Source organism: Morone saxatilis, unplaced genomic scaffold, assembly GCF_004916995.1.
Source record: "Morone saxatilis isolate NCDOM2014 unplaced genomic scaffold, NCSU_SB_2.0 Contig16, whole genome shotgun sequence".
Taxonomy (NCBI): domain Eukaryota; kingdom Metazoa; phylum Chordata; class Actinopteri; family Moronidae; genus Morone; species Morone saxatilis.
This window is the reverse complement of record NW_023339718.1, coordinates 27,677,671-27,689,244: the sequence shown is the minus strand read 5'-3', so window position 1 is coordinate 27,689,244 and position 11,574 is coordinate 27,677,671. Positions and strand designations below refer to the sequence as shown.

At 37.4% G+C, this 11,574-nt stretch overlaps 1 protein-coding gene across 1 annotated transcript in view; it reads left to right on the top strand.

The window, feature by feature from the left end:
* Positions 1–9,197, top strand: part of LOC118326014 (coiled-coil domain-containing protein 183-like) — a 16,613-nt gene extending 7,416 nt beyond the window's left edge. The window contains exons 6-10 of the mRNA XM_035658897.1: positions 3,972–4,132; positions 5,283–5,442; positions 6,952–7,077; positions 7,638–7,707; positions 9,029–9,197. Coding sequence (XP_035514790.1) covers positions 3,972–4,132; positions 5,283–5,442; positions 6,952–7,077; positions 7,638–7,707; positions 9,029–9,156 — 645 coding nt within the window. The 3' untranslated portion in view covers positions 9,157–9,197. The remainder of the gene's footprint in view (positions 1–3,971; positions 4,133–5,282; positions 5,443–6,951; positions 7,078–7,637; positions 7,708–9,028) is intronic.
* Positions 9,198–11,574: the final 2,377 nt, after the last annotated feature.

Here is an 11,574-nt window from a genome sequence, read left to right as displayed (position 1 = left end):
GTTGGACAGTATGGTGGGCGCTATCACTATATCTGAAATCGTCATCGTAAGAACCGTGTTCAGCGGCGGACTCGTTTCAACCCGTGTGGATTTCATTGACATTGACATGTACACTGAAGGTGCTCTTGATTTTTTTTTTTAATTTGTTTATCTTTTTTTTTACCCCCCCCTTTTTTTTTCCTTTCCACCCCCTCCCTTTGGGCCCCCCATTTAAAAAACCAAAAAAATTTTTTTTTTTCCCCCATTTTTGGCCTTGGGCTTTTGGGGGCCCCAAAAAACTTTTTTTTTTTGTGGTTTTTTGGGACCTTTTTTCTCCTTTTTTTAAAAAACCCCAAGTGGGGAATCAAAAAAATTTTAAAAAAAAAAAGGGGAAAAAAAAAAACAATTTTCCCTTTTTCTTCCTTATAAATTGGAAAGGGCCCAAAAAAAAAAAAAAAATTAAATTTTTTTGCTTTTTTTTTTTTTTTTTTCTTTCTCTTTTCTGAAAAATCTTGTCCAAAAATTTTGTTTTAAAAATTTTATTTTTTTTTTTTCTCTAAAGGTTTTTTTTAAAAAAAAAGTTTTTTTAAAGGGAGCGCTCCGCTACAGAGTACGTTATTTCTATGAAAGTAATATAGAAGAAATAACGATTTATGTTTTTGTGTGTGTGAACGAGATTTCACAAAAAGTCAAGCGGAGATATATAGATATTCTTAAAACAAAATAAACAGTCAACGGAAGCACACGGGATTAAAAATTTTTCCCCCCCGTACTATTTTTGTCACAATAAAATTAGTCTAACAACTTTATATTATTATTCTTAACCAATAGTAGATTAAAGATGTCTAGAGATCAGAAATTTGATGTGTCTATAATACTAGATTTTTATTTTCTTGTTAGAAGAGGAGGAATTCCTTTTTGAGATTAAACACAAAATTATGCAACAACCAATAAAAATGCAATTTAAGCTAATTGGGCGCAGGAGCGTTGGGGGATTGAGTTGAACCTGGGCCATGTGTTTGCGGCAGCGGCCACGGACACGCCCTTCAATATTACGTGCGAGCGATTAGCACAAGGCGTGTTTAATTGGCACCATGTGATGAAATGATAGTCTGGTAAAAAATTGGCACTTGTTAACCAATACTTTAGAAAGCAAAAAGATATTTCTCGGAGGAGGTGGGAAAAAAATTTTCTCCCCCCTTCACAGAGAGATTGTTTTCTGTTTCATACAACAATACCCGCAAACAGATTAATTAAAAATTCCTTTTGTAAATGAAACAAAAAATTACGTTCTCTATACACATTACAAAATATAAAGGCCACAATCTTTTTTGGATTCCCCGCGCGTCCTTTTGAGCACTTGGATCTTTTTACTCGGCCTCTTATTTTCTTATAAACGCCTTATTCAATAGTCGATAAAATAGCACAAAAAATATATTAAAAATCAAGACAAGCCATAATTATCGAGTGTCAGTACTGAAACACAATATTTGAAAGAACTCGATTCTCGTAGAGCAAAATAATACCACATAAGCAGAAAGGGCGTCTCGTTACATTTAATCCCTGAGCGGTTTTTTTCCTGGGGGGAAAAAAAAAAAAAAAAAAAAATTTGAAAAAATCCAAAAATTTTGGATTAAAAAATTTTTTTTTTCAGTTTATTTAAAAAAAACAAAAACAGGGCCAAAAAGGCTTTGAAATTCCATTTTTTTTAAAATGGAAAAAAAAAAGAAAAAAAAAAAAAAACAACCCTTTTCCCAAAACCTTGCGGTTTAAAAAAAATTTTTTTTTTGGGAAATAACAAACGCAAGAGGAAGGTCACCGAAAATGAATTATTGAATATATTGTCAAAGGCCAAAAATTCTGTAAAATATGGCCGATTTCTTCCTTTCTCTTGTTTTTAGGAAGAGATTTGTGTTTTAAGAGTATCGGTGGTTCCAAATAGGTCTTTTTTTTGTAGTTCTAGGTGAGTTTTACACGTGCCTACCGTTAAAGATTCTGCTGAGTTTCATTACCACCCGAGAGAAAACAGTAAAAAAAAGAGCAGCAGAGGACATGCTATTGTGTGAAAAATTCACTGAAATAGGGGGGCCGCTAAAACTAAACTTTAAAAAAACATCCCTTTCCGTTTTGAGTCCCCACAACACGACTTCAGAATACATTTCCATATTGGATAATGAGAACTTCATGACAGCATCTCAATTTACATATCATTCTCGCCCTAAGCGTATTTTCTATTTATAATTCTCTCAAAACTCTTATTTGACAAGATCTTCAAACACAGTAATCTCTGAACAGCTAAGCCACCCAGAGCTTGCCATTCTTATGTGAAGCAGGAAATCGATATGATCACATCTTTTTTACTCTCATTTATGGTGAGCTTCTCTGAGGTTTTAGACCATAGGGCATATAGCAATTTTTCTTCTTTTACCCAAAAGATTTCCCATTTTTAATTCATTCTGCACTGTGCCGGAGAATGACCAAAAGAAAGATTTATTTATAACTTATGTATCAAAATATTTTAAAAAAGAGCGAACCACACTATGGAAAAAAAATAAAAAAAAAAAATTCTTTTTTTTTTGGGTGATATGGCATTCTCTAAATTTATACATGATTCCTTGATTATGTGTATTACGTGAGTTGTGTTTTGAATTTTATCTTTTACTGGATTCAACGCTTTGGTTGTCGGTAATACAGAGATAGGATTCTATTTCACTATGGAGAAATGCTGCACTTCCTGTTTTGTTCTCAAAAAAAATTCTATCATGTAAGTATATATATTTTAATAACGGACTAACTCTGTGTGTTTTTTTATGAATAAAATACTATCAAATGGCTTTATATTGCTTCATGGACCGTCGCGCCCGATGCTTTGATGTGAAAAATTTTCTTGGAGACACCATCGTTGTCTTATCACAATTTTTTAAAAAGATATGGATTATTGTTTAAGATAACACTTGAAAAGATGTTATTATGGAAACAATTCATCCGCCCGCGTCTACGAAAAAAACACAAAGTCAAAATAGAGGCAAGTGGGACAAGAATAAAAGGCCTATAATGGGGAATTTAACAAGCTCCATTACAACAAGAACGCGTGAAACTGCAGGTGAGTGGAAGTTATATATGAAAATGTAGCGAACAAGAGGTCATAAATGCAGAAGATAATAAATATAGCAATAAAAGAGACCTTTTGTTGTGGGATGAAAAAGAATAGAGCGCACAACATAGTGCACAAACCGAAAAGCTTTCTACATAATAGGAATATAAAAAAAAACAGGAAGTAAGCGCTGCATAGCGACTTTGGTCAGATTTACTTGAAATTTTCATGTTGTGGTCGGCACGTGTTACGACGGCACGTGACGCGGCCGCAGCACGCCCCGAGTTGCGTGGAGTGCGAGGGCCCGCCCAACGCTGCTTGCAGCTTTAATTATTATTATATTGTGTAAACACCTTCTCATCCTAGGTCACCAAATACCAATGCTGTTTTGTCACACTCATCGTCATCTCATACAAAAGCACAAGGTAACCTTTAGTGTCTGTATGAGACACCCTTTTAACACGTGGTTAACTTTGGGAAACGGTTGCAGTTTTGTTACATTTGTGCAACAAAACTACTTGGTTAGGTTTAGGAAAAAAACATAATTAGGTGAAAATAAGTCATGTGAAGCATGTCACATGAAAATCTTGTGTTGTTGATCAGTATGACTTCAAGTGTCCAATGCCAGGAAGTGATGCAATGCCTTGTATCCAAAAAAACCTTGTAGACACATAGCATTACATTACGTCACCTGACGTGGGTGGGTTACACTGAAGTTAGATGCAGCCTACTGCCTCTCAAACAGACACTAAAAGAGTACTTGTGCGTCTGTGTTGAGACTCCAAGAAGTGTGACAAAATGTCAGTATTTAATGCCCTGGGGCGGACTGATTATGTGACCAGAGAGCCTGATTAAACCACTGTTTTTCTCGCTGTATGGTGTCTGCCTGTCTTCATAGGATCTAGTTAACAAGGTAGTGTCACAACGAGCCACCAAGGAGCAGCTCCTCATTGAGGTAACGCAGTATAAAGAACTAATCAGGCAAGAAGCCGAAACCCTGGCTGATCTGGAGGTCCAATACACCGAACTGAAGTTCAGTGAGAAACCTGCAACTACATGGTACTGTCATTGAAGCTCTGCTACACAGCTGTTATCCACTGTTGAAACATCATATTGAAGTGTCATATTGAGTATCATAGTCAACCTTTCTTGTCACTAATTGTAAATATCACAATATATGTTAGTTGTAGAGTCAAAATGTGGCTCTCAGATGGTCACCTACTGTACTATATCTCAGACTTTAGTACACCACCTTTCATTCAAAAACAATCTATATTATCTATATATGTAGATAAATTTAAAATGAATCCGTTTTGAAAATAGAGTAATTGTTAATGAAATGTTGTTGAAAAGACAACCAAACTTTAAAGATGGTTAAAAGATAAGTGACACATAGTCGGATGGGCTAAGTAAACGGTCAGCTGATGCGCTATGAGGGCAGGGATCATTGGAAATGCAGTTTTAAATTTTAGACAGTTCAAAAAAATGTGCCACGTAAAAAAAATATTGTTTTTGGAAATGTTTTAAAAACCTTATTTATGTTTATTCTGAATATAATACTTAAAGTATATACACTTTTAGATCTAATACTAGGATAGGTTACTTTAACTCTATAAGCAATAATTATTGATAGGTAAGACATCAACCCAGTCTGCTCTAGATGCTGGTCTTGTCAAATGCTGTGAGACATCAATGTGGACCACCACATCTGTCTTTTAACTCACTTGGCAGGTAGTAGTTTAATGCCCCTGGCTGTGTGGAGGGGTTGATAATGAGGGTGATGATTATTTGAAAGCATCTCTGTGCTAGCAGCTCTGATAAGGCTGCTTGTGGTTGAATTGAAGATTTATCAGTCTGGCACAGCGAGGACAACATCCTCTTGTGGGTTGATTGGGCCTGATTGATGTCTTTGCTGATTTCTCCTGAGATATTTTCACATCCCCTCTCCCAGCACCTCAGGCCATTCTCACAGTGTTTCACAGTGACATATTCAATATCTGTTCCGCTTGTTGCACTCTTAATCTTCTTAATCTTCTTAAATAGATGGGACAGGGACAGTTTGTGCTGAAGAACTGTGAGACAGCTTCAAATGGGGCCATTGAAAGTTGAATCATGTACTGCCCACTGTGGCATTTTAATACCGTGTTTTGCTTTTATTACATAAGGAGAGAGGGGCTGTCTCAAAAAACCTCCATCTGTTTATCTCAAGGTTTGACAAGCTGAAAGAACAATTGCAGGCATGGCTGAATCAGGAAGTGGACCGTGTTCAACGACTGCAGGCCGAGCTAAAGCAGTCTCAGGATCTGTTGGACAGTGTTGAGTTCGGGGTCAACAACTTCTACTTCAGGATGAGCTGTGTAGCCTTGGAGGTCAGTACCAAAAACTGTCTTCTCTAAACTTTATCCTTCAAAGATTGCTTCAGGATGGACCATATTTGTGTTTACTACTGTCAGTAAGGGACAGACTCAGATTCTTCTAAGTCTGTCTTAAAGCTGTATTAATAATAACTTGCTAAAATAGCTGCAGTAGGTAACTTGCGTAAAAATAACTTTTGTCATATTTGCTGAAACTTTCAGTATATCATGACAGTAAAAATTGTTCCTCTGTGGCGCCCGGTTAGCTCAGTGGGTAGAGCTGGCGACCCATGTACTAAGGCTGAGTCCTTGCTGCAGCGGCCCAGGGTTCGAATCCAACCTGCGGCCCTTTGCTGCGTGTTATCCCCTGTCTCCAGCTGTCCTATCAAATAAAAGCATGTTCCTCTGGTTTCTCTGTAGCACTCCTAATGGCATTCACAAGAATCCACTGGGCCTGAACAAAAGCAACTACCAAACCAAGAAAGATAATTGATGAGTGTAATCCCCAGGGTGTCAAATACGGACGCCTTGGAACCCTGGGAATGAGAGTCAACAATCAACTATCTCAGAGCACCTAACTCAGAGCCTTGCCATGTCTTTCTCAGCTCTGATTGGTTGTTTTGTCCAGGCCCAGTTGATTATTGCAAATGCCATTAGAAGCGCTAGAAGGTGTATGTGCCATGTACTACTGTCATGGCACAGTGAGAATTTCAGCAAATATGACAAAAAGTTATTTTTATAAAAGTTACCTACTGCAGCTTTTATACCGTGCTCACATGCCATATGTACCTTGAAAAAGTCAAAGCTTGCTGCTTAGTTTTTTCCTCTCCATACTCGCTGTGAAGCAATGCCTTCATTGTGCGGCTATAGTGTTACAAGCCCAAAGCTGTGCCACAGATCAATACTACATAGTAAATACATTACATACTAACTGTCATGATGTATAGTGTATACTGTTTTAGCAATTACAAGAAAATCAACATATACACATGAAATACATAGTACAAATACAATACAAACTGCGACTTTCAAATGCCACGTTTTAATGTCTTCATAATTAATACTTAAATTTTTGTTTAAGATCATCCACAATTTTAGAATTTTTCTTGGTGTGAGGAGGCCTTTGTGCATTGCACTGTGGGAGTATAAATGAATGGATGTGTTGTGTCTGATTAGATTATGCTGGAGTCTACATCCATACTAACAGCTCTGTGAGGCTATAAATCATGTAAATGCTAGCATCAGCATGCTAACATATTTAGAGTAATAATGCTAACATGCTACTGTTTAGCAGATATAATGTTTACCATGTTTCACTATCTTAGTATCTTAGTTTAGCATGTCAGCTTGTTTTTGGATGAATTGCCAAAACGTTCATACCAACATTGGTGGTTCCCAGAACATAGATTCTACTGATTTGGTTGATCCTCTTACCTTTCCTCTAAGGCAACCAACAGGTTTACAATTTTGGCTTTTGGATTCTAAATATTTTGACAACTCACCAAAACTTTCACTCCTCTTCAGGAGCTGCCCAGTGCATTCAGTACTGACAGCTTAGACAAACTAAGGGATATCAGCGCCCGTCTACCAACATTACAACAAAGAGCATTAGAGAAGGAACCTGAGATTAGCGGCCTGGACCAAGATAAGGTGCTACAATTCACCAATACTTTCAATTTTCTTTCACTGGGGGTCTGACCAAAGCTATTTTCACAGGACAAGACAGGTTGATGTGTTTAATCTAATATTTTGTGTTGACGTTATAGTTTTCTAAACGTTGGTACTTTATCATTGATATTAATAGTTATGTATCAGAGCTACCAATACACAGATTTTGTATAGCTTCTTAAAATCTTTAAATTTTACTATTTTCTTTATCAGTTACCACTTATTAAGTTAATGTAACTATATATATATATATATACACTATATATGTATAGTGAAAGTTTCAGCAAAGATTACCTACTGCAGCTTTAACCAGTTACATGAGAAGATTGAGCTACAGTATTTATAAAATAATGTTTTTGCCATGTTCTCAAATGTGTCTGTTAATTTGTACGTATCTGTCCCATCAGTTGTTCATAAGATTTAAGTTTTCTTCTTGTAGCTTATAATGTTGAAATTCTTGTTGAGCTGTGATCTTGAGTCTGTTGTATCTGGTTAATGTGTTAACCCTCATAACCTTTGCCCCCTGCCTCTTTCTTCCTTAGGTTTATGATTTGTTAGAAGAGCTTAACATGATGGAGTTGAAGAACAACAAGAGACCAACCACCCCTATAGGTGAGTCTTACAGAACCGGATGCATCCAAGTATGGACTGAAGAATTGAGGCAAACAACATACTGGACTAAAATAGTGGAATGGGTTAGGGCACTGAGGCTTATGCATTTTGTCCTTAAAAAAGATACAAAACTGTGTTTCTCCGCTTTGAATCTCCTCTAACCTGCCTGATAGACTTCTGGCTTGCTGCCACAAAGTTGATCTGTGCTGCTTGACTCAAGCAGGTTGCGGTTCTGTCAAAAATAGATCAGACACATATTCAAGTATATAATCTATTTATTCTACGTGGAGCAGAGTGGAGAGACGCTTCTGGGATGCACTGCGGCTCTCCTGATGGAATTTAAAATGTGAAAAAGTATTTAAAGAGCAGCCATACAGGTTAAACAAGTACACTACCTGGTGGAAAAGTCAAAGTGTGCAGAGTTTATCTAAGCTTTTAGGAAGCTAGGATGCTTCTGGAATAAAAATGTCCTATATTGCAAGTAAGTTAGGATAGGAACATTGTCTTAGCAACTTTAGCTTTTTTCTAAATCACATCAGATAGGATCTGCAAATGTCTGTAATACTTTGGTGGTTGTGAGGTCCTCTTTATTTTATGGGGTGTAGGAACTATTTTGTTATATATAAAGTATTTCTGAGATCCAGTGTGTAACATTTAGGAGGATCTATTGTTGTTGTGTTTTCATTACCTTAGAACTACAGAGGAAGCAGGTCCTCTTCCACAGAGTCCGCCATGTTGAAGCACCAAGTAGCCCAGAAGGGACAAAGTGAACACTGGCTCTAGATAGGGCCTTTTGTGTTTATCAAGAGTTTTACCGTAGTTCCGCCTACACCAGTGGTAGACAACCTGCGGCTCTTAAGCCCCTCTCCTGTGGCTCCCTTTGACCTACAGTGATTCTTACATTCTCGTGATAATCATGAATATCTTCACGTCTTGACTTGAAAAAGCTATCTAGCTCTGCAGCATGCAGATTTCCTCATTTATTTTGAACAAGGGGGCAAGGGGGGGCCCACATTTTTGTCATTCCAAAATCCTAATCCTGTCACCATGGCAGAAGGCTCAGCCTGCCCATTGAAACAGTATATAAAATAAAATAATAAGATTCCAAAATAAAGAGCAGGGAGATGTGGTGTCTGTGTGATGCAATAAATGTGTTTCTTAACTAAATGTAAAGTAAAGTGATTCCAGTATGTGCCATTTTCAAAGTATATTTTCCTGATTATTGTGCTATATCATGTATCACCAAGATAATCAAGACATATGCTCCCATGCCTAGTCTTGACCAAGAATCTGCCTTCCTTTCTCAAAACCCATCTTACAGGCACTCCCCAGCTTAGTGATGATGAAGAAGAGTGCTCTCCATCCCGCGAGGAGATCAAACGACGCAGCATTAGACTGATTGAATCCAGGCAGAACAGGAGGTCCGCGAGGAAAGCCTGCAAGAAGTAGTAGAGGGACAGACCACACAGTGGGTAGAATCAGGCTTGTGAAATAAACAAGAAAACAGCAGGAGTTTTCTGCTTTTGTTGACTGCTTGTTCATTTGCCACTGTTACATAGTGTATCTTGGGCTTCTATATTGAGCAATAGAGCTTATTTTGTATGGCTCAGTTAGTTTTATTAAACTAGCCTCTTGAATATATGTGAATTATTTGACTTTACAGTTTTAACAGTTAAAGCCCCTCAGTGAACATACGTGTATTCTGTAGTAAGTAAAGCATCCTTAGGTGTAAACTTAAAAATTGCAGAGCATCTCTTGAACCACAGGGAGGGAGCATTGTGCAACTAATTTAAGACAACAGATGCAGATGTTGAACCTGGTGTTTCAGTTTTTCACTGCATTGAATCCCAGCTAAAGTGAAAGTGAGTCTGGCACGGAGAAAGTCTGCCTACATGAAAATGAACATATTATTTGCTAATCAGATCTCATCTGGGCCCATCTAGACAAAAAGGCAGACCTTTCACCGAAGTACTGACAAGGAGTTGGAACATTTGATTTAGCACTACAGTATTTTACGACCTAGAATGCAATCAAAAAAATAATACACCACACATTAAGCAGCACAGTAATTTATCAGTGAATTTAAATAATTTTAAAATGGTTCCTATTAAATAATGCTGTCAAACAGAGACTGGTTCTCAAATTATTAGAATTATACAATAGCACTAAGAAAAAAAATTTACAATGAATGCAGAAGTCAGTATTTAAAATTATGTAAATAAGGAATGACTTTTGAAAACTTTCCTGTTATTTATTGAATATGCTACATACAATGTTTTATTTAAGACATCCACCCCACATTTCTCTTGTATCAAGTTCACAGTCTGACTTGCACAGTCACCATAGCCGCTGTCCATTGGCATGATTACACATAACTAAATATACCAACCAATCTCCCAAAGCACTATTGCATGCTGACCTACGATTACAGCCTGATGAGGGACTTAAATGAAAGTGGTCAGGTTAACAATCAGTAGCAGATAACTGTTACTGGGCTGTAGAACACTGGCCAGAAATAGAAAAATGTTCCACTGAAAAACTACACATTACTGGTTTTACTGACTGTTAAGATACGAGAGATAAGCAGTGTCCATTACGGAGTTATGCTGAAAAAGGTATTTTAAATAACAAATATCATATTTAATAGGAATTCTTCTGAAAACTAAGATTGGACATTGGATAACCCTTTTTGCAGTGTGTACCTTGGTCACCAGTGTGGATCTAGGACATGATGTGACTAGAGGCCATTTCTTTTGTTGATGTCAGGCGCTAGGCTGATATGGAAGGAGATGACAGGCATGTAAAAAGCCACTTCAGACAGATGAAAAAAAAAGAGTGGAATAAAATGTTGTTTTTTAATACATTGAGAAAATCTTTATTACTAAGTGAGATAATATATGTCATGTTTTGATCTGTTGTCTCAAATCGTTTGGGGGGCAAAATATCTCATTTCAAGCTTTAGTGTTTTGTTAGCATTAGTTAAGTTGAGCTGTGGCTCAGAGGTAGAGAGGGTCGACTGCTTATCAGAAGGTTACCTGCTGCCCGTCGAAGTAATTGCTCCCAATGCTATGAATTGAGGAGTGTATGAATGTGTTAGTTCCTTTGATGGGCTTTGCCATCTTTGTGTAAATGGATGAATGGTGTTAAAGCGCTTTTAGTGGTCGGAAGACTTGAAAGGCGCTATACAAGTACATTTACCATTTAATTCTTTCAACCTGACATATTCCATTGACAGCAAGATGGTTTAGATCCCATTCATTCAGTTATACAATAAACAAGTACTCACAATGGTCATTAGACTAACACTCTTGTGTTTTCCTAATACCTTTTTATCTACAGAAGTATCAGGTCCTCTTCTGTGGAGTCGACCATGTTTCCACAGTAACCCAGAAGGGACAAACTAAACACCGGCTCTAGACAGGGGCATTAATGTTTCTTGCAAGTTTTGCTGCCATTGTAGTTTCTCCTACATGCTTGCAATGGAAAAGTGAGGTGAGGATGTTGTAATCCTACACAGGTGCTTTCAGAGTGTATGACATGTGGTCACCGCGGTGGCTCCAAGGTTCCTCTGATCCTGCCAGTCTGTACGACACAGGCTGCATTCAGGGAACTCAGATACAGTAAAATCAGCTCCTGTATGATTTTCCATTTTGTGGTTGCCATGGTCACACGGCAAACAGCAAGTTGAAAAGGTTGAACCATCATAGACTCTTATGACAGCAGCACAAAAGCTGTGCACTTAACAGGTTGTGTTGGAGGTGCTGCAGTACTTCTTTTGAACTGTTTTAGGCCCTTACACTCTTTTGGTCTTTAAGTCTTATGACCATTACTCTTTAACTCTTTTGATCTCTAACTCTTTTGACCATT